This window comes from Haemaphysalis longicornis, unplaced genomic scaffold, assembly GCF_048455015.1.
Source record: "Haemaphysalis longicornis isolate Haplotype H1 unplaced genomic scaffold, Haemaphysalis longicornis Haplotype H1 scaffold_8, whole genome shotgun sequence".
NCBI lineage: Eukaryota > Metazoa > Arthropoda > Arachnida > Ixodida > Ixodidae > Haemaphysalis > Haemaphysalis longicornis.
The window spans coordinates 118020033-118044255 of NW_027526445.1; the positions used below are offsets into that span (position 1 = coordinate 118020033).

General features: G+C 45.5%; 1 protein-coding gene across 1 annotated transcript in view; it reads right to left on the reverse strand.

The window, feature by feature from the left end:
* Window positions 1-16894, reverse strand: part of LOC144150094 (sterile alpha motif domain-containing protein 3-like) — a 37148-nt gene extending 20254 nt beyond the window's left edge. Inside the window, exons 1-6 of the mRNA XM_077681907.1 lie at window positions 16877-16894; window positions 10958-11071; window positions 8098-8189; window positions 7767-7994; window positions 5935-6028; window positions 505-669 (exon numbers count right to left, since the gene is read on the reverse strand). Of these exons, the coding sequence (XP_077538033.1) occupies window positions 505-669; window positions 5935-6028; window positions 7767-7879 (372 nt within the window). The 5' untranslated portion in view covers window positions 7880-7994; window positions 8098-8189; window positions 10958-11071; window positions 16877-16894. The remainder of the gene's footprint in view (window positions 1-504; window positions 670-5934; window positions 6029-7766; window positions 7995-8097; window positions 8190-10957; window positions 11072-16876) is intronic.
* Between the last annotated feature and the right edge of the window lie 7329 nt (window positions 16895-24223).

Consider the following 24223-nt stretch of genomic DNA (forward strand, 5'->3'; position numbering starts at 1 on the left):
TTACAACCGTATAAACAATGAAAGCATGTTTATTTGATAAGCATATTTATCACAAGAAGAAGTTTCACAAGCTCCCTGACCCACGGGCATTTTCCGTGGTGACTTGGCAGCCACTCAAATACAATGTCGTGACCATTCACGTCAGCCTGGTGAAATTCTTTCCCGGGTCTTTCAACAAAGTGAGAGGCCAGTGGTGCAGGGCTGCTTGCAAGCTTTGTAAGGAACCTTTAGAATTCAAAAAGCCTTCGGGGGTAGCTTCAACAATGTGGTCAAGAGCGCCACAAACGGCTAGCGGCCACAAAACAAACACTCGAGTAGTATTCGAGTTTCAGTAAAAAGTGTCCACGAGAGTAGAATTTTGTATGTCAAGTACAATGGCTGGAATACTGTTGATGGCTTCTATGGGCTTCCCTCTTTGTTCTCACAATGTTTTGATATTCGACGCACAATCACAAACACCAACAAGCTAGAAAGCAAATTAGCGAGGCATGCAACTGAACTTACAGCTAGGCGACAGAGCTTCTTGTTCGGTGGTTCGGTGTCGGAGCAAGTTTGCTTCTGTTTCTTATGGCTGTACTTTTGCTTCCGGGCAAGCATTTCTGGTGAGCAGTTTTCAAACTGTTTTCGCGCATTCTTAAACTTGTTTCGGAGGCATCCCGTCCACATGTCCTGTCAAGAAATGGAAGAAAACAGTTTTTAACCCTTTCACTGCCACTCCTCGGACAAATAAGGAGACCACACACATGCACACCCTCTGCACCACCTGAGCATGCTCATGTTGCCTTTAGACAACTTGTGTACAAAAATGGCGAGGGCGTGGCGCACCACCTGAGGTCACTTAAACCCATAGAACAGATATGGTAAATTTCGGAAAACAGATGGAATGCTTACAGCACGATAGTAGAGTGCTGAAATAATGACCCACGAGAAAGAAGGCACAGACAGACACTACACTCCCAATTGTTTATTAGCAGAAAAATTCCCCTTGCCTGCAAAGGGTTATAATCGGGTAAACTAAAAGATGTTTGAACGACCGCCTCAGGGAGCATGCGCGAAATTGAAAGACTAATGCAGTAAAAGCTCATTAATTCAAATTTCAATAATTCAAATTTATGGATAATTCAAACTGTACATTTTGATCTAGATAAGTCTTTATAGCAGCATATGTAGTGAAAGTCTCACTAATTCGAACACAAGGGGCCCCTGCCATGGATAATTTGAACTACGTGTCGGTGCACTGGCTGCTCGGGACTTGGCGGATGGCCTGAGAAACAGCCCCGCTGCATACACACGAGTTTGCGCCATCTCCGGAAAGCTGAGAAAAACAGAGAGAGAAGTTAAATTGGGTAAGAGCAATCTCAGGGTGTCTACCAAGTTGACATTTTGAAATTCCCCAAGTTTTCCAGGTTTTCCTTGGGTCTTTTTGATAAACTCCCTGAGTGACACAGAACTCTCACAGAACAGACACAGAATGTCAACACGGGCTGACACCACTTCACCAGTTGCTGTCACCCTCTAAAAAGCACCTCATAAAATAAAACATGGCGTAATAAAGTTTCAATACTAATTAGTTACTTTTATCTCATTCAAAAGGGAAACATAACAGAGTGGTATTAAAATTCACACTGAATGCAATACCGAAAAAAATATGGTAAAACTGTACTGCCACGTTCTCAGCTCGCACTCAATGGTTCAGTGCTGTACTTTACTGCTTCAAAGAGCTTGTTTTGGTTTGGATGAGGGACACCTGAATCTTAAACACTGTCACATCAGGTGGTCTTAAACGCCACCATACTTCTAGCATCACAGCGCTGCACAGGATGAGCGGGAAGAGTTCACTTGAGATTCCCATTGGAAATCAGAAACACCTCAATTACATCCCGCTACAGTGACCCCAGTAAAGTCCTTTGGGCGCGTAGCGAAAGCTACGGAGCCAAAACATGTTCTGTCTTTCTACGCAGCGGATTATAGTGCCAGCTTGCAGTTAAAAGTAACTCTTGAAACGGGGTACAATGTCTATATTCGATACTTAAGATGTATTTTGAACACATCAGCGAAATTTTAAAGTTGAAAATTAAGTGCCAGATTCACAACTCAAAGATTCGCAACGTGCGCCAACTAACTAGAAACCACAGTAGATGGTGCCAGGTGTTAAGGCATAGGATTGAGAGCTACTGGTACTGCCCCTGCCCCTGTAGACTCCCTTACGCTGCCACAACAAGCTATCACGGCGCGCAACGTTTTCTTCCACCTTTCAGGAGTCTGGGAAACACGCCAGAACACAACGGGAGCGTACAGGGGGTAAGGGTGACTTACAAGCTGTATGAAGCTAGTTCTCACGGGAAACAGTGACTTCAGACAGCGCCATCAGCAACTGCTCCAGAGGACTGTCCACTTCTGACTTGCTGTTACTTGAGCAAGCATTACCGTGAATTTCACTTCCTTTATTAAGTACAGCCACTTTTCCCTGATAGAAGCACAAATTCCACGAGTTTTCCCCGAGTCTTTCCAGACTACACAAAATTCCAGAGAATTCTTGGGTTTCCCTGTTTTCCAGGTTGGTAGACACCCTGTATCTAAAAACTCCACAGTGAATGCTTTGGAAGGAGTTTCTTTGCGGACTACATCAATGTGGGCAAGACTCTAGCATGTGGAGCGTGCTGACAGATAGCATCATTTCTGAGGTCGAACGTGTAGAACCTGTCGCTGCAAGTGACCCGAGGACGTGGCGGACAGAGCACCAGGGCAGCCATCGCTCTCAAGTAATGACTGCATGGAATGCCCCCCAACTCTTCTTCAGCATGAGAATTTAAAAAAAAAGAAAAAAAAAAAAAGGCTTTCCACTACATTCGCTCATTAACTCTTTCGCTACCGCACCTATTCAAAATCGATCAATTTGATCGATACTTTGGGAGCGCCTTTTCATAGCATTCCAGGCATTGCTCAAACAAGTAAAGCTGTTCGGAGTTAGATCAGAAAATGGCCTTTCAAAAAAGTTATGTTTTCATTATTGCAACGAAAACGTGATTTTTGACACGCTTTCGAATCACCTGGGCATGGAAAAGGGGAGTGGTCATCGCGTGTCACTGCTACCAACGAAGAATGCGTGCCACTCGTAATCACTCTGCACCAGTGTTCGTTTTTTGCTATCAGGGCGTGAATGATGAACCAGCAAACGTTTTTCAATTGTCACGTTCGCGCTCTGACAGTAATAATCCCAGAAATCGGCTGAAAATGTCAAGCAGTGCCTGGTTGCAAAGCTACTTTATGATTTTAGGCAGTTTTATTGCCTTTGCGCACGTTGTTCTCAGTTCTGTGGTAGTTCTACTTACCTCAGGACCATTCGCGAACAGTTTACAACAGTTTCGGTTTCATTTCTGCATCGCGAAATTCATATGTAGCACTACTACGCAGTTACCCAACTTCAAGGCTACCTGCCATGGCGCCTGGAGCGTCCGCGACTGATCCTCAAACAAAGAACGCCGCTCCTGATTTCCCCCCACCTTAACCCGATTTCTGCGATAAGAACTTCAGATGCAAGTCAAAAGATCACACCCAGTCGCCAGATATCTGGTCCGCCGAGGACAGCGCTTCAAACCGGCCTTACACTGCCAGCTGTTCGCCTTCCAGTTTCGTTTCCATGCAAGGGTATATCCGGGTGTCTAATGTTGCTGCTTAGTTGAACTGCCTATTCGGACGGAGTCTCCGATAAGTTTTTATACTGTTTCATTTGAAAAATGTTAGGTGACGCTGCAATAGAGGAGGCTCATTGTGCTGATCTTTTTCATCGCGCAACTGCTACTTGGCCAAAGATCGCAGCGCATGATTCTAGCGCATTGTACTTCATTTTTGCGAGCAAGGCTACAATTGCGAGTAAGAAGATGATAATAAAGCTCAGCTTTATGTTTTGAGAGATAACTGACCGTGAACGTCAACAAGCACCAACCACGGCGTTCCGTTTTCAACTTCATGCATGTTTTTTTCCGCATCGCGTGCTTGTCCCAAATACTGTGCTCGCTCTAAATGCAAAGTCAGTCATTGACAAGATGTTTTTACATTATGTGGGGGCAAATTGGTGCATAATGATGCTCAGATTTATTCCAGGGAACAACCCGAAATTGCACATTTTGAATTGGAGGTGGGGCTTCACCGCATGACACAAGCACCGTGCGTGCTAACATTCTTTAAATATCTGACAAACTGTTCCGCGCAAGTTGACATTTTTTCTAGGGTGTGTTTTTGAAATGTTTCCCTACAAAATGTATATTCTCATTCTTTTTTCTACTACCGGTGGTTTGATATACACAGCTCCTTTTTTATCATTTTTTTCGACAACTTGACAAAAATGTTGATTTTGATATTTTTTTTCACTACTATGATATGTAAAAACATTAAAAAAACTGGTGTTATTGGAAAGGCCGTTAAATAATCTGCATTTTGTGTTCCTGTAATTAGTGCTTAACAAATTTTTTTAGCAGGAGAAAATGTTTTCTTGGACCCCTAAAAATTGGTCAATTTTCCGGCGGTAGCGAAAGAGTTAAAGGATAAAGTCCTAGCTTTCGCTTTCAAGCATAAAAGGCAGGTTTCAATCGCGGTTTTTTTCAAGCATTTCATTGCTGACACACTCTACTGCTCCACAATCTAATTATACAGCTTTTGTGCTCCACTTTCGTTGGTTCAAACTTTCAATAATTTGAACTGAGGCGGCGTCCCCTTGAAGTTCGAATTAACGAGCTTTTACTGAAACCGCGCACATTTGACCACACATTGCAAATCCTGCAGGGTGTGAGCCACAATTTTTCAAAACGAAGATACTAGGCAGAATAAAAAATCAAAAGGCCACAGAACTGTTGGAAGCGAACGCATACGATGGAAGGTAGTGGTTATGAAAGCGAAACTTCTGTGATATTGGTCAATGCAGAGATGCAGTTTCGAGATAAGTTCTTTTAATGATGCCTGTTGGCACATCTATGCTGCTGTTTTCTTTGCATATGTCTGGATGTTGGTATAAATGTACAACGCTAGTTTCTGCTAATAAGCAGCTGGTAGTGTAGAGCATGTCCCTGGCTTCTTTCTCGTGTGTTGTTTTTTAGCGCTACTATTCATGCTCCTAGAGTGTAGCAACCAAGCCCAGAAACAAGTTTTCCTGAGATGGAATGCTTGTTTTGACATCCACATCTCCATCTCAGTGGTGCAGCCACGGCAACTCTGACGAAAGCAAAGCTGCAAAGGCAACTCACTGCGCTTCAGCTTCCAGCTCACCGAAATTTTTCTAAGCAATTTTTTGTTGTAGAGGTAGTAATCCTTAACGAAAAATTTTACAGTTCTTGCAGAGCACCATAGTGAAATAGTAGCGCACAATTTCCAAAGAACAAAGATGCGAGCAAAATGTGGAAGGGAGTGAGGATTAACTGTAAAAAAACTTGGCAGTGAGGGTAAATATTGTTTAGAAGTTATGTGCACACACATTATAAGTAAACACACATGCACATACACCAATAGAACAATCAAATTAAATAGTAAATTATAAAAGCTTCGGAAGAGAATTGTAAACATCAGTTAGTACTTAGGACAGTTATGTTCTCAGGTAACAATTTCCGTTATGTTCTCAGGTAACAATTTCCGGAGACCATTACTTGAATGAAAGAACTGCAGAATTGCTTGGTTTTGTAAGCAGTACTATAACATTCGAGCAAATCGGCCTTCATAATGCAAAATCCCTGATAACGAAAGAAATCTCGTGTGGTGGGATCATGCTGTGATATGAAACCGAGGTGCCAGATTCTTTCACCACCAGCAAAACTGCAATAATGTTCTATAAAATTGCTCTCTATCCCCAGGAGGCTGCAATGCTGGGATAAAGAGTATAATATTTTAATGAAGGACTGTGAAACCACACAAATTGGCTGAAAGATTTTAAAATGAAGTGCTCACCAGACCGTCTCGGCCATCAAGGTGATCGATAAGGTGCGGGTAGCGACTGACAAGCTGCTCGGTAGCAGTCTGGTAAAGTCTATGTGTTGGGTACCTGCAACACAAGATCAACACAACATGCGCAAAGCCCAGAAAACCAATGATTCACACAGCAGTTACCAACGCATTAAAACCCGATGTGTGCGTATCTGTCTACTTTGGACAAGGTAGTGGCCTCAGTCCAGTGCCAGCGTTTTGACAAGAAAATTGCCCTGACGAAGGCAAGTCTTGTCAACATGTTTCATCGCTCTCTCTATGATGATGATATATAAGTCTATACATGTAGCCTAGTGTGACTGAGAATGAGGGACTCACTGAATGAATACCGAAAGGAAAGCCAGCTGTCTAGAATGTCAAGGAAAACGCAAGGAAGTAGCTTGACATTTTTTTTTTGTTAGTAATTTGGGGGGAAAGGGGGGTGCAAAATGAGTTTTTTCTTTTTTCTTTTCTTTTTTTTTTTCACTGCTGGGAAAGATCGAGGAGAAAAGCACCGATTTACAGCGGGGACAAAACCAACACATTGGGATTATGGGTCTGATACCTTGCCCATTTGGATTACGCTTGAGGGTGCGGCCTGCACCAGTGCGACAACTCTTTTGGAGAAGGGGACCTCCTTTTTAACCGTTGCATCATTAGATATACCTTTATATATACAGAAAGGAAAGCCAGCAATCTACAACATCAAGGAGAGCATAAAGCATAAGGGAATAGCTTGAGTTTACTTTTTAAGTAGCATTCTGAATAGCGAAGTAAACATTTTTACTTACGTCAAGGAAGAATGTGGAGAAAAACACGCGTTTAAAGTGCAAACCGAACCTATGCATACTGATTACATGTCAGATGTCTGACCAATATGGTTTTCTCGGTGACCATGATAGCTAAACGCCAGCTGGTGACCAGGTAGCTAGAGAGCAAGCCAACGCAACGGCTCAGCTAACATCACCGTTTCCATTCAATTTACTCTCTCTCTCTCTTCATGACCCATTTAAGGATGTTAAGGGGGTCAGACCCCTGGAGAGATGTGGGCAGTGAATTGGGGAAGAAAGGGCGCCCCTTCAACTCACGTGAGGTTCTATGGGAAGTGGGCTCTACAATTACCCTACCATACAAATTTCGCAGGACAGATACCAAGTGTGGGGCTTCATGCTACATTTGTGGTCAAAGCCAGGTTCCAAGAATAAATTCACAGTGAGCAATACACAATTAACGCATTTTATGTTTTGAATTAACAGAAACTCTTTTTTTGCTTATGTGCAGCACACCTTCAGTGATTTTCATTACATTTATTGGAAAGGAACTGTCGCAGCAACAATTCATTCAAAGTCAGAACGAACTAGAAAGGAGAGCTCTCATGCATGCAACCTGCATTGTATACTAGTTACTTCATTCTAAGGCGTTAGAATGGGTCAAAAGCTAAAGCAAGTCACCACAGGTGATGTAAGGTTCACAACAGACAATTACTTTTCCTCTGTACGGCTTCACCCGGGCATATCAATTTTACCTGTCGGCTTCATTAAAAAAAGAAATTGTGACAGCCTATTTGTGAACTTTCTTTTAGCTTACAGCATCCATCTTTCAAAAGCAAGGAGGATGTGGAGGGAGAGGGCAATTTTAGCACCACGACTTATGTTAACAGTGCATTTGCCACTGTTGCACAAGTTCAAAAAGGCCCAAACAGCCCGTGGCAAAACTTAGCAAAATGACAACAAAAAATAAAAATAAAAACCCTTTGCTCAGCCGCCAGACCAGGAGTTGTGCATCCACAAGGGTTAAAATGAAGCCGCATAACATACCTGGTAATCTTCCAGCATGCTTGGAAAAGCTTGTTCACAATAAGGCGGCGCAAGTTGCCACTTATGGCTCTCTTCTGCTGAAGCTCTTGTTCGTAGGGTCCAAGATCTGGCATCCGAAACTCCAAAAAGTCACGTGGATTCTCGAGTGGCACATTTTCAACTCCGGAGTGTTGCCTCTCATGGTTAGGAGAAGACGACGTAGGAGTAGGAGAAGACAAAGTATCACTCCTGAAAGTACAGTGAACTCGTTACTCAAATTCTCAACGATATTGCCCGTAAATGGTAAACCTGGTTGCATGCACTTAATTTGCACGAGTTGTGCACTGCTTACCCTGCACTGCTTGGCAAAGACTCCAGTAAGACAGAAGTGCTGCTTGGGCTGCTGGGACCACAGTCACTGCTTGGGCTGCTGGGACAGGCTGGCTGCATACAAAAACTTCTGGTGAGGTAAGATGCTTGGTTAAGGTTGACAAAGTTTGTTTCATCATTTTTCAAGGTTAATGCACGTGTGATGTCACTATACGCAATGGTTGGTGCACCACAATCTTGTCTAGCAGTAGGCTGTGACACGTCAGAATAAGTGTACTGGCATTTGACAATGGGTACCAATCAGGGTGTCGCACCGGAACCGAACCAAACCGAACCGAAAACCGGAACTGAACTGTTATTTTTTGAGCACGCTGAACCCGAACCGGAACTGAACTGAAAAACGAAATAGCGATTACCGGTTCATGCCAAAACGGTTCGACCCTCCGTTGTTGATATTGAACAGTCAATGCAATTCAGGCTTTTTTTTCTTTCACGTACCATCAACTTCGTACCCACTCGTGCACTTTCCCCTCGAGACAATTGAACACTATCACGCTCTATGTAACAACAGGGAAATGAATGAGCACCAATCTTGCAATGGTCTGTTGCTGTTGGAAGCACGAGCGCAGTGCAAGCTGACCAAACGAAATGTCATTTTTCGGCAGCTTGCAGGGGACATAAAACGACTGTGCCCTTCCCTAGCTGCGACTTCATTGGAGCAATCAGGCTGCAGGAGTGCTCCACTGCGCAACAGTGAAAGCCCACACCCGATGCGTGCAAACTTTTTGCATTTCATAATTTGCTTAAAAGGTCCGACACCTGCAAATTGTTAATACTTGACAAGTGTGACCGCGGTAGCTGCTCAGTGGCTAAGCCGTTTACTGCTGACCACAAGTGGCCTCGATCTCACTTCCCCACGACCGTTTTTCTGAAGTAGATGGAAATCGAGAACGTCCGTGTATTGAGATTTTAATCCACAATTAATATCACCAGCTGGCTAAAATAAGTCTGCCGGCCTGCAACATAAGCTGCTCCTCGAAGCAGAGATATAGCACGGGGCATCAAATGCGCCAGTTTAAAAAAAAAATGTGTTTACACGGAAAATAACAAAAACGAAAAGGCGAATAACGTTGTTTTAAAACATTACGCAAAAAGTAAGCAAAACCGAATAAGTAAAAAAAAGCACCAAAATGTGGATATTGCTCTATACTGTTCTTTGGCCTGCCTTTCACAACCAAGCGTGTCATCAATGCGAAGGAAGTGAGTTCCGTGGTCAGTTTTTGAGGACAGTACAGTGGACAAGTTCCGTTTTTTACAGATACAAATAGCAACAGATATGTCATAAAAAACTGTTAAGGTGCGCACTTAATCCCTTGGCAAGAAACTGCAGCCCTCGACCATGTCTTGGAAGCAGAAACAGTAATAAAGCAGATGACATGTGCAGAAAGACAGGCCGGTAACTCACACTGCCCCATTTGCCCAGTGATCATCTTTTCTGCTTGTTCTGCAGTTTTGCCTCTTTCAGATCTGCTTTTTTTCGAAGGTGCACTTGTAATGACTGCCCAAATCGCTACATTACTTCTACTGCTACTCGTTCCGGAAGTGAGTACTGCTGTGGACGAATAAAAGAGCGGCTACCCAAAAAAGTCCCATCTGAGTCCCAGTCCCAGTGACTGAGCGTTAACTAAAGCTTACTTTTAACAAAAGTGTGGCTAACACATTCAATAAGGTGACAGCTAACAAATTACTCAGGGTGACCAAATAATCTAATTCATTGGTAGTATGTATGTGCCTGTTGTAAGATTTTTCTGTTTTGTTACAAATAAATAAAATGTGCGCCAATTGGTATTAAGCGCTGGTATTTGAACGCGCCAGTACGCAGGCCTAAATTTAAGACATCAAGGTTAGCGTGAAGGGCGATTCCAAGCGACGACTGCGATTTCACCAAAAAAGGAAAGGGCAGAAAATATATCCCACCGTCATATCTCTTGGCGGTGGCTTTATGAATAGTCGCTAGGACAACATAAAGTCTGGGTGAAAAAGTAGGTGGTAAATCATCGCCACTTCATCTGTTTTTCTAATATCTCGCAATTGTTTAAAGTTTGCTTTGCAATTGTGCCACTGCCCTTGGGGAACAGCAGCATTTTGAATTTTTGCTTGTATTTTGATTTGACTGTCGTTTTAAACTACTAAATGTTTTTTTCTAATTTCAGTGGTAATTCAACTCATCAAACCGGTTCGGTACGAGATTTTGTCGAACCGAAACTGAACCGGAACAAAATTATTTCGCCTGAACCAGAACCGTAACCCCGAACAGGTATTTTTTTAGGTTCGACACACCAATACTCGTGAGGGAAAAATGTGCAAAAACCACATGCCTGAAGAGTTTTGTTTTTACTCAAGCATCTACCAAGGATAAGTTGTTATTTGACATGTTTATATTGCTCGATTCATTTACAGATTTTCCGGTTACAAGTTTTTGAGGAAACAGACAAAAATCGGCGAGAAAGTTGAAGCACTGCACGGCCACCTATCAACTTCCCATACACACCATGGAAACGCGGCAGCAGGCGGCACACCAGTGGCTAGCCAGTAGCAAACTAGCCAACGCATTGAAATGTTGTGAATACAAACACACTAACTGCAGCAGCAGCAGTTATATCTTAATTTAGGAAACAACAAATGTGTGAAAGCCAGTGCCACTGACTTTATTGACGAAAATCCCTGGTAGTGAAACAGGACTTTCTTCCTTAGACATCATACAGTACATGATAAACAACAGTTACTCGACGCTTGAGCACATAGCTCATGCTTGAAAGTCATTGTCACTGTTTTATGTCACTGTAATCAAATCTAACTGGAGCGATATGGGCAATACTCACCACATTTGTTGCAACGGCCACCTTTCGTGACAGCTGAAGCTTCGCTTTGTTCGGCACAGTCTGCCCGACTTCAAGATCGATGTAATCATCAAGCTCTTCATCATGAATCAGAATCTGCAGAAAAGAAAAAAAAAAAAAAAAAAGAACTCATCACAAAATACCAAATTTAAACACACTGTTTAAAATGGATATCAGTAATGTGTGCACCCCATTTGTTACACGATGTCTCATCACAAGCTGATTTGTAACAGGCATCAGCCATTGCAGGACACTTCACCATGTAGGAAAGTTCTGATTGAAAAAATAAAGTTGCCTTTTTTTCCCCCCCCCGTGGCAATGAGAATAGGCTCGAGTGAAACACAACTACAATCTAACGTTGCTCACACTAAGGCTAAAGCGTGATAACTAAACATTATATTTTATAGTAATAGTAGTTGCTACTGTAGTCTTGTTAATAAACATCAACACATTTCATGATTGACTTAGGAAGGCTTTTATTACACCTCACAAAAATGTCTGCCAGTTGACATTGTAAGCTTAGTGTTGAAAACCTGCCTATCTATGTTGGAGACCCTATATGTTCATGGTTAACCTCAACACCAGGGTGGGAGTACCTACAATGTCGACTCTACGTCAAGTCACCAACTTTGTCCAAATAGAGGAAAAGGTTGTTCACAGAATTTTTGTATGCTGCCTTACTTTCGATTTAAACGCAAAATTACTACAGTCAAACTCCGCTACAACGAACTCCGCTACAACGAAATTCCCGCTTCAACGAAGGTTTTTCGATTCCCCGCCCGCATTCCATAGGCCCCAATGTATTAAAACTCCCTCCACAACGAACCATTTTTTTTATTGTTCTCCCGATTCAACGAAATTTTCCCGGGACACAAGTCAGTCGATTCGACCCGAAGAGATGTGCCGTTCAAGTGACGATGCACAAGCTGCCGACGACGTTGGACCGGGGCAAGACGCGACAACGGCCGAAGCATGGGCAGCTCTCGAGGAGGCCGGCATTGTTCCTGAGAACGTAGCATTGAGCGACTACGTAAATGCCGACGCGGACGTGATCGTCTACGAGGAGCTGAGTGATGCCGAGATCCTCAAGAGTGCTCGCGCCGCCTCCGCCGCCACCGCCGATTCATCCGACGACGAAGAAGTCGGGCATGGTGTTCCGACGGTCCCGACGTCAGTGACCGCGTCGCAGGTCATGGACTCCTTGGACGTTTTACGTAGTTTCCTTGGCGCCCATGACGATGACGTCGCCATGCAGCTCCTCGCAGACTGTGAGCAGCGCATTCTCCCGTTGCTCGTGGGAAAGCGCAAGCAGTCAAAAATCAGCGATTTTTTCAAGTTTTGGAAATAAAATGCTCCCAGAGTGTCGTGCATATCCTGTGCATATCCGTGACCGCAAATTAAAATATAAACTCCGCGCTGTGATTTCACGACGCCTGCTTTTGCGCGGATATCCACGAGTACGACGCGCATATTACAACGCTGGTCTAAGCGCCGCGAGACGCGTTGTGACCGCAAATTACGATATAAACTCCGTGCTATAAAAAGGGTGCTATTTTTGGCGGAGCGAGCTCCAAGCAAGTTGGCAACATTGGGGCGAAAAGGTAGGTGGGAGATTTCACAACGCCAGTTAGACGCCTGCCCTGTTTTCTTTATTTACTGATTTTTCCGCGACAACGAAATTCTCGCTACAACGAAATTTTTCGCGATCCCCGTGAATTTCGTTGTAGCGGAGTTTGACTGTACTACCTAGTGCAATACTACAAATGACTTTCCTTTTATGCCATGCTGACATCTGTCGTGATAAAGCACTCAAATTTACTCATAGAAAGAAATTTAAAAATTACATTATTCTGAAATACATTAACCTAGCTGGTGACTTTTATAAGCAACAACTGTTTGCCAGACCCTGACTATCATCCTGATGATTTTAGGCTATATTCACCTAGCCGTCGATGTCCACTCCAACATATTGTTCGGTATTCTCACACCGTGTTTTCACGTGCTCATGTGCGGTTGTGGCATGAACAGTGTGAAGGGATGCAAGCGAGTTAATTTTCACCTCTTTGAAGATGCTTTGGTAGTGTTATCAGCACTTTTGCTGCCTGCTTCCCTATGTGACAGAATCAAATTTTCCTCGCTCCCCTTTACTGGCAAGAACACGAAACAAACACGAAATTTGTTTTCTAGAACTACACTCCACTATGAGGCGCACCGTACTGGAGTGCTCCGGATTAACTTCAACCGCCTAGTTGTCTTTAACACGCAACGAAATACCGTGACACAGGAACTTTTGTTCCCTGCTTCCATCAAAGTGCGGCCGCCGCTGTAGGGATCAAACCCGTCACCTCGGGGTCACAAGCGTAACGCCTTCGGGTCATTCCACGTCAAATATCCCGGCAATGTGATTGACTATCTCTGAGAGAGAGAGAGAGAGAGTAAACATATTTACTGTTTTCTAGGATTCCCCTATAAAAAATTATGACTGTTCCGTTCACGGCACTATTCGTCCTGTTAACCAATATTTGGAGGAAAGAAATTTCTCTCTCACAGCAAGTTGAATAGTGATTAAGGCCTAGGTTGCAAAAATAAAAATGGCCGCGTATCTGCTCCTTTCGTTGCAAGCGTAGACGAAAGACGATAGTCGACTGGTACCCCTGCCATGTAAACGCCTCCCTTCTCTTTCCCGCTCACCTGTCATGCTGTTCTCTCCCGTCTCGTTCCTCCCAAGATAACGCACTAGAGGTTTGCACAAGTCAATTAAAATTTACCGCGTTCTACTGCTCCAGGACGGGTGCCTCAATGACAACGCTGCAGTACGGCGGAGATGCGTGCGATTCGAAGCACCCTACTACAATGTTTATAGAACCACGTTGCCCTGCTCCACGTGCATTCCAAGCAAAACGTGGAACCTATATAGTGGAACCTTTCGTCACTGTTGCCGTTTGACTTCTTAAAATTCCGCCAGAAGCTATAGTGGCGCGGGCAACAGCAGGCAGCGATTTTCTGCAGCTGATGTAGTAGTTCATTTGATATCGCAAAAACCAAGCATCCATGAATTTTTTAATACATGAACACTGCAAATATCGCTTATGTACTGATTTTCTGCCTCACATTTGTGTAATGTTTTGTTCTTGTTCAAATATGTTGAGAAGTATGATGATCGCCATTGGACTTAAATGTTTAGATTTCTACTGCCTGGAAGATTTCTTTTCCGGGCAGCAGAAAATTAATATCTTAGAACCATTAAGCCTCAGCTCGAAAAATATATATTCATGGCCGCTGTCATGCACGGTCAATACAGTCCGAAACCACTGCATGTGATATTACACAAATGGCCGATTTTTTTCTAAACAATAGTAGGCCACGACCGAAGTGGAGTACCGTAGCTTGCATATTTACCCCGCAGTACGATTGGGGATGATCTTGCACGAGAAAACTATAATTCTTGCGCAGTCTAAATGACGAACCATCTCATCATCCTTCAATAGGGGTGCAGCTTAATTGAGCTATTCAAATGCGTTTAACTATACTTGGAAAATTCAGCAGAACCTAACATTTCCTTTGTAGTTTGCAGCGAACACCTGCGATCCAGTAACGTTCCCTCCCTGCCACACCGCAACATCACTAATTGGCGGGGGACCCTTCAAATCCTTTCTCGCTTCTGCTTTTTACCTCATGTGTGGCACGGCGGGAGGTCTGAAGATGCATGTGGGATCACTTTCACCAAGCAAACAACAACGGAAGGAGAAACATACGGTCTCTCGAATTCCATGGCCACCACACCTGGGAACTGCCACGGAGACTCACGGTGCATGCAGTGAAGCGAACCTACGGCCCGCCGACAGAGGCCTCAATATAAGAAATATTTTCTCGCTTGAAACTGAAAGCGCGTCGATTAAACTTTCCGAAATAAATGGGCTCTGTATGCCCTTTCAAATCAGCCTAAAAATGTATTTTTACATAGACTGCCACACACTGCGAGAAGCCCTTGAACATGAACAAAATATTGCAACTTCTTCGAAGTTCGTGTTTACTGTTCTGAAAATACTCTATATTTCCCACACTTATAAAAACAACAAAGTTCCTGTGTTTTTGCAGCTGCCCCATTCCACAGGGGCGATTTCCTGTACAAGCCGGGTGAACTTCCCAAGCGTTGTAGTCCCACACAAGGCCCAAGCACCAGGCCAGAGAGTCACTTGTACCTACTTTACCAGTAGGTGCACGGCGCACGCAACTAAGGCACACGAATGCACATGGTGCCTTCAACAGCCACTGTGGACGCTCACCTTGTAACCGCCTGCGGCAGGACATGCCACCAGACTATTTCACCCCCGGCAATGCGGCATGATGGCCGGGGGCCCCGCCAGGTGGACAAGGGTCAGGGGCCCCTCACAAGGGTAAAGGCAACTTTCCAGGCATGTAATCCTCTTTCAAGGGCCTCCACTCGACCAGGGACGCTCATACCCATTAAATAAACCGCTGGGTGCCTGGCAGTACGCGAATTTGAACCCGGTACCTCCGGCATACAAGGAGAGTGCTGTACCTCTGAGCCATCGCTGCGGTTACTTAAACCCGTTAACACTTATGTTAACAGCGTAAACAAATTATGCAGCTAAATTGCCTCTGCAGACGTTGTTACAGCTGGACAATACGTTTAAACGTGGCCGAGAAATGCCGCATTGCTTCACGGCAAAGCACATTTTGAGACCTAGCAGCAGCTGTCAATGGGCTGCAGCAAGGAAGCGCAGTTGTTTTTCTACCAAGTGGAATTTCGTCACCGTGCTCCGTGCAATATGGTATTTTTGCGAGTTTTGTTATTATTTTTGCAACCTAGGCCTCCGTCACTGCCACGATGTCCGGCTTCCTGTGGGAGAGAAATTTCCTTCCCCCAAATATTGGTTAACAGGACGCATAATGCAGTGAACGGAACGGTCACGATTTTTTAAAGGGAATCGAAGATGGCCCTGGGGATGTTTTGGCGTGGAATGACACTGAGCAACTGCGGCAGCTGTCCACACAAAACAACAAAAATGTGGTTGATCCCGGTTCCATAGGAATCGGCAAAATACGAAAGTAAAATGTGCCTTCACAGGAGCAGTTGAATGTTTACTGTGCATCGACACGAACTTGCACACCGCTACTTATATTTCGTCGGTATGGCACCATTATACACATCAACGTTAGACACTAGATTGCACACACCGGAGCATTGCATAAATCTGAAAAACTACTGGAGCTCGCAAACCGTCCGTGTGAATGAAACCAAACAGGTTGTCAACGAATCGTTAGGTGAACACGCGGTCCGCTGCAGCGAAAGGAGCAGCAGACCGTGTTACGACCACGACATTCACAAGGCGGCGTCATTACCTTACAGGCTACGCCGCAGCTTACGCTGCATGTCCCCTGTACACGTAGGCACTGGCATTGAGGCGCCCAATAGCATCATGATGCACTACTTCGTTTCACCTTTCCTAGACGGCAGCACCATCTGAATGAAAGGATAAGGCGTGTTCGTCGTCCTATTTACGCGTCTGTTCATAGCGCAGCCAGGGGCGCGTTTTGTACCTCCCGTTGCGGTGAAAGAGTTTGTGGCTCGAATCCCGGCGCAGCCGCGTCAATCGAAGTTTTTCTGGCGATGTCATTTCCGTGACGGATATGGCACCAGTGAGATCTTGGTGGACCCCAGCATAAAACACTTTTTTGTTAGAAAACATCACGTTACTCTGTGACAAAATGCCGCGCGTGGCAAACGATCCTATCACTAACCGGTCCCCCTGTTACAAATTGAAATACTACGAAACGCGAATTCGTAGCGCTAAAACCCATAGCCAATTAGGGAATAATTTGAACATTTCTTCGTGTGTTCGCGCACACGCTTGCAACACCACAACGAACACCTACCGAGGCCGAATGCGCGCATTTCACCTTCAATTTTCACGTATGCGAACTCTATGCCTCTATATGACTCTAAGTGAACTTAAGACGGGCGTCTTGATATGCATGCCGTACTCGCGAAGTTCGGCAACAAATTCAGGCGTCGTGAAATTGCCGTACTCGCTCGCCGACGCGCGGCTCGAACTCTCTCACCGTTTCCTGCCCTTAGAAGTTATTTTCTCCCACCTCTACTTTCTAAATTCTCATTTGTTTTTAACTACACTGCGTCCTGATCTCTTGACTACTTTTCTTCCAGCACAACTCCGCCAACACCCGGTCAACGCGTACGCTGTCGGGGCGCATTGGCAAGCGAGTACGGCTATTTCACGATACCTGACTGTTTCCGAGTTTCACATGTACGACAAGGCACGCATATCGCGACGCTCGTCAGGCGGACGGTCGTGACGGGCGGCAGCCGGTCTCGTGAGCACAATAGCTGCGAAGCGCGCAGTGTCGGATAGGGGGGGAGATTTCACAACGCCTACGACGCGCCAGCCCCCCTCTCCCCCCTTTCCGCCCCCCCCCCAAAAAAAAGAGAAAAGAACAGGATGGCAAGGCACGTACCAGTGTGTTGTCCGTTATCGGGGCGAGTTTCTTCAAAGCCGCCAACACTTCTTCGTATGCACCTGTTTCAAGGTGGACTTTCTTTCGATTGCCACTCTCTAAAACCACTAAGCAAACAATTCTGTCTTCCATTATGTGGAGAGACACCCTTGCCTTCCAACGCTGCCAGCACTAACGCAATGCCAAAGCGGCAAAAGCTCACACATGCACTTTCTCCGAAAAAGGCACCAGCCGTCAAGTGATTGACATGGACGCCAAATCTCCGCGCCTTGCACACCTTGCATCTGCCCCAATCCGCACGCCTTGCGCGGATAACTTTAAAATTGTCCGCACGCCTCGTACGGATAACTTTTATAATGTTCGCACTTCTCGAGCCCGATTGCAGCGCTGCTTGGGCCGTCACCCCCGGAACACAGAGTTTCTCAATACCCCGGAAGGCTTGGATGCGCCCAGTTCTTCTTCTTTTTTTTTTTCTATCTCTCTCTCTCTCTCTCTCTCTCGCCGAATTGTGGCTGAATGTGGCGGTAAAGTAGCGATACGAGGTGAAGTGGTCGAAGTTGTCGAAGTGGTGTGCGTGCCTCAAATGCCTCATTGTCTTTGCCAAACTATGCGTCTTATTTATTTAATTTATTTAGGAGGGGAATAATATCAAACATCTACCCCCCAAGGGTTCTTTCGCGACCGCTGCTGTCAACAGTAAACTCCCGGGAACCAATAAAACAAGTTATTGGCACCGCCAGGAATCGAAACTGGAACGAATAGAGAATCGAAGCGAGAGCCCGTTGTCTTACCGATTGAGCTACGAGTGCATTGTTTAAGTGCGAAGGCACTTCTTAAGCGAGCCTGAATCGTCCGCCGCCGTCGTCCGCATAGCAACAGCTGCGGGTGCGCGCGCTCCTCGTCTTCCTCCTCGTCTTCCCTAGCAACGGGGGGAGATGGGCGCGCGCTACTCTCCTCCTCCTCTCTCCGCTCAGTGACTGCGGGTGTTGGTCGCCTCCTCTCCACTTCGGGCGGGAGAGCTCTCGCTCGCGTAGCGGGCGCTCCGCATTCCGACGCGTGAGGGCGCTCGTGTAGCCCTCGCCGTAACGGCGGGCGCTATTCTCCTCCTCCTCTCTCCGCTCAGTGACTGCGGGTGTTGGGCGCCTCCTCTCCACTCCAAGATCACGATATCCACCGTAATCGCGCAGTCAACAACCGTGCATTCGCACTTACACACTCTCCCCCTCGGGGAAGTGCGAGGGAATTTTTCTTCAATGCATGGAAACTTTATAAAACTTTAGAAAAACTCAGACAAGACACTTATACACAATATAAACACTAACAGACAGCAAAGGGCAAGAGCGTCAGTCGAACAAAGGTCAACACCATTTCAAAGCTAAGGCAAGCAAACGCACGTATCCAAAAGAGGCAGCCAATCCGGTGGATCACTCTGCGCAGCATAAACGCTCCGAACCAACGCCGCCTGTTTCCGAAAAATGCACTTAATCGGCCTAGGGAGTTCCGCATGCCGATCAGCTGCAGGAAAGGGAAAACAGACGATGTGTTTACCGAGCACAGCTGCGGGTTTACCCCTGCGCTCTCGCTCAAAGCCATATCGTCATGCGACGTCTCGCGCCGCTGTGCGCTCCTCCAACGGCACGTGTAGCGGCCGTATGCGCGCCGTGTGCGTGCGCTAGGCGTTAGTAAAAATTAAAGGAACCTCACAACAACGCGCGGCATCTCAATTCTCCTCCGTATCTTCCGACGATCTTGTCCCCTCCGTCGGAGGCGGAAGAGACGGAGGAAAAGTGCGATCGTCTAACACTGGGTTTCTCAGATCTGCAGCCACGCCTATCGAGTGCCTGAAGGCCGATAGTGTGATTTTATATTGGGAGGTGTTTAGCAAATGTACTCAACCAAGCAAGGGCGTCCGCAGAACTTTTTGCAAGGGGGGGGGGCATCCATTAGCGGGGGGGGGGGGGGGGCGGGATACGGTTGGATAGCACCAAAAAGGCGCTATTTGTGGTTACAAAAATTACAAACAGTGAATTAGAACCAGTCTTGGAGAATATATATTGGATTTTATTACCGAACAAAGATTAAAGTTAATAAAGAAAATGCAAAAGTTCCTGTCACTTTGTAAAGAAGAGTGGTCAGTCTCGTTGCGTAAGGGTTCTCGACTCACGCCAACTGATCACCAGCACACAGCACAATACGTTCACATACATACAACTGCACCCCGTCAATCTTCCTTGAATAGCAGCTGCAGACTCGCCAGGTTTCCCCAGCTTAAGGGGTGCTATCTTTCGTCAAGCACGTGAGTGGTTCTGCAATGTTTAAGACGAAACTCCGGTAGTATCTGCGTACGCCCTTCTTGTCTTTCGGCCTTGGGAAGTTCACTATAGAAGCAGTTTTTGACGGGTCAGGCAGGACTCCTGCGGCGTTGACGACGTGGCCCAAAAACTTGAATTCCTTGTACGCGAAACGGATCCCCTTTTCAGGCTTCAGCGTTAGCCCCGATGTACGAATGGTCTTGAGTACAGACTCAACCTTGCAAGGTGTTTGTCAAAAGTTCATGCGAATACCACAACTTCGCCGAGGTAACAAGGCAGTTGAACCACTTCAGACCAGCTAGCACAGTGTCCATTACTCTTTGAAATGTTGATGGTGCCGTGCACAGCCAAAACGGCTTCACCTTGAAATCGTATAGGCCGCTCGGGGTTATAAATGCCGTCTTCTTTCGGTCTCTCTCTTCCACTTCTATTTGTCAGTAGCCGGTCTTCAGATAGATCGATGAGAAGTATTTTGCATGGCAGAGGTGGTCGAGGGCGTCGTCGATTCATGGCAGGGAGTACACGTCCTTTTCGGTGGTTTTGTTTAGTAGCCGGTCCTTTTGGTCCTTGGTGATGCCTGGCAACATAACAACAAGGTATTCAGCAGAGGCCAAGCTCCGAAGGTTGTCGGAGCCACGTAGGACTAGAGGGCTGGGGACACATCGGTGGCTCGTGTCGTCACGGCTGTCTTGGCAAGTCTTGACCATGGGCTGGAGGCACGAGGCAGGGGACGTGGTCGAGTGGTGGTCACAGCGGGGCCAGTGCTGCCCCATATGACTCACGTACCATCGACGATCGCGTCCAGGCCAAGACGGCGCGAAGCTGTGGCCAGGAAGGGGGTGCTCGACCCGCGCACTCCACGCTACATGGTGGTCGAAATAATGATGCGGGCCACGGTTGATGGGAAAGGATCTATTTACAAAGAAACGGGATGGACGTATTCACACAATGCACATGGCAGCCATAAGATAGCTCGGGCAAGGGCACAGCCACTTATTTGTTGTCCTCTTCGTTCTTCTTGATACATGGCAGTATGGGACAATATAGCTTTGCAGCACACAGACATTATCTCAAAATTTATAAATTGCCTGCAGGTGATAAGCATTCTATAAGGTCCTCTGGCCCAAATCCTGTGGGGCAGACGAACAGCTTATTCTGTTCCCTGAAAACTGCCTTGCAAGGGTCCTAGTTAAGTAACGGCAGTGTCACTGATGCATCTGCCGGGAAAACAACACTGAAATGCTTGACCCAGTGCTCAATTTTGGTGATCGGTTTGCGTGTGGTGAGCATGTACATAGGGTGTGATAAGAGGATGAGACATCATAAGACATGTGATAAGACATCAACAAAGAGAAAACACAGACTTCCTCTATGCCTCAAATATCATGTCTATGACTAACCATCCTTTTTAATTTAACCGTTAACAACACATCCTCGCATAAACTCTTTCATTCGCCCATCTTTTCCCGTGCCTTTCTCTCTTAGCCTGACGAAAGAAAAGTCTGAGCTCAAGGTCTCTTTTCATAAGGCGCACGACACCCCCCCCCCCTTGATTTTTAATCACAATTACATCTTTGTCCAGTTTCGTGCAACATGTCTTTTTCCGGAACGTGATGACAAGAGGGCAGGTAGAATTTATGTTGTGTAGCATTTTGTTTTTTTTTTGCAGCAGACGTACCAGTGTGCAGAATTACAGCGACGCGTCAGACTACAAGCGCCAAGTCTTGTGCTCCGCATTGATAGAACTTTTATGGCAATAACAAGAACTTGGTTAACAGTACTTTCATGGAAGGAGCGTAGGATATGCCAATTGTTTTAAATCAGAATTTTCAGCATCAAATGCCAGACACCATCATGTACACGAGCACTCCTAGCATTGCACGGGCCTAATAATGCATAAAGCGTTCTAGAAACAATGTAATGTCTGAAAACGTGTGCGTATGCTCCAAATAAACATAGGAAGGGTCCAAGGGCGCTCAGGTACTGTCGGGAAGAAGACTGCGGATCAAATGGCCACTGCTGCACTCATGAATAGAATAGAAATAACAACAGCACCCTACACCGACTTCAAGGAGCACATCAGCGAACCCCTTTGTAATTTATGACAACCATCGGAGAGTCAACGATAAGAAAACAAACTACACGTAATGAAACCACTCGTGAGATGATTTACAACTAAATCGCACAACAGACGCATACAAGTTGCATTACCAAGATTACGTATAGGCCACAGACATGTAACACACTCACACCTGCTTACTGCTTCTTAAAGACCATCGTGCAGTAAGTGCACGGGGGACCAATCCGTAAAGCACATCCTCAGTCAATGGAAAACAGTCGACACAACACGACATAAACATTTTCCAGAGCGAAACATTCCTGTGTATCCAAAACACTTTTAACAAGAGGATGCCCTTCTGCTCCTGTAAACATGGCTTTAAAGGAGCCATGAAGACAAAATACAAGTTGGGTTTATAAGAAAGACTGCTTAGTCCCGATAACAATGATACCAATATCATCGCAATCTTCGAACAAATAACGGAGATATTAAAGAAAACGTGTGAAGCAGTCGCGACCCCCTAGCCAATTTCCCGCAACTTTTCTATGACCTCACGGGACCTTGTTTGTGCGATTGGCGGCCGCCTAACTGACCTGTCGCGACGACACATGACTGGACGTCTGTAATGGGGCCTCTAGTTCCATTTGACCGCATCACTTGAATGCTAACGTGCAACTAACGCACGGAAAATTATGTTTTATTGTTGGCCCGTATGACGTCATTCTTGCTCATAACACGTCACTGTGGCGCAAAATTTGAAAGTTTTTCAATATTTCTTGCTTTTTTTTTGTTAAAAAAACATCTTTTGTGGCTCTAATGGAACTGAGTGAGATACTGAATCCTAGTTCTTTCAAAGTAAACGATGTTGTATTTTCTCTTCATGGCTCCTTTAAAGGAGCCATGAAGAGAAAACACAAGTTTGGTTCATTCAAAAGATTGTCTAGTTAGAATCATACTGACACCACTTTTAACGTAAACTTCGCTCAAATAAGCTACATAATTAGGAAAAACGGGAATGGTCATGCGACCCACCAGCTCATTTCCCGCAACAGAACCTATGATGTCACATGAGCTAAGCTCTGCGATTGGCGGAGGCTGGCAGAAGGAGACGCAAATTAGGTAGAGCTTACAAACTAGACGAACGAGCGATTTACGCTTAAATTTAGGGCACTGGCCGATTGACGCAAGCAACGGTGTCTTACGTGACCCCATTTGTCGAACGAGCACTGTTTCAGGGAACGAATATTTTCTCCCAGAACAAAAACAAGCCAGGTTTAAATGCGGGCAAAAACAAACCAAACGCTTGCCACGGTATTGTGGCGCCATCTAGGTTACGGAACGTAAAGAAACGCCGGAACAAACCAACACCGCTGTACAGGGTGGAGACAACCTTTGAACGGTCCCGTGCCGCCGCAATTGGGCCAACGGGCTCAACACGTTATTATTTTCGTTTCCCACGAGACCTAGCAACGCGAAACAGACAATATGATTCAAACTTCTTCAGTAAACCGCGTTGCGGCGATAATTTTAGCGTGGTTTTGACACAATTACTTGCTTCGGCGGCGAGCGAGCAACCGAAAATGGCGGCGCCAGCGTATACGTGTCTCTACCCTGTACGGCGGATGCGTGAATGAAGGTACTCTAGGCTGCAGAGCGGTCGGTTCCTGTGATGTCATTTGGGACCACGAAAACGCACGATTGAGCGGGAAAATCAAACTTTTAACCTAAATTGTTTAATTTCTCAGTGAATAAAGCACCGTTTGTATCCGGAAATCTTTCGAATAAAACCAACTTGCATTTTCTCTTCATGGCTCCTTTAAGCGTCTGGCCATGGTCTGGCGGAGATTCAATTTCTGAACATTATTTCACATTGCCCATATTCATACCCTGCACCTCTCAACCAGCCATCTTCATTACCTGTTATTTATGTCGTTAGATCGAATAGTAGCTCTATTTAGATCGTTATTAATTCACCATTCTGGCACTGTTTTTTTTTTGCCCAAGTTGACCTTGTGCCACAAACGGCCCAACATCATCACCAAGATTTTTTTTAAAGTAGGGCACTGAACGCCTTCTCAGGGCTAAGAAAAGGACGTAATGGATGTGGGGACGTCTACTGAAGTGTGAATCGATGTTGAATCATGTTCAATCGATGTTCAATCGATGTTCAATCATGGCAGAAAAAAGAAACAGCGAACAACAGTGAAATGGAAGACAATAAGAACACAAACAAAGCATATGTGTTTGTCTCTTTCTTGACATACGTTCTTTTTTTATGCGCTGTTGTTTTTGCTATGGGGGTGTGTACTTTGGCTGGTGTGTCATAGTTGCATTTGCGAAATTCCAACGAGACATGGTACTATCCTTTTGGTGTGGTCG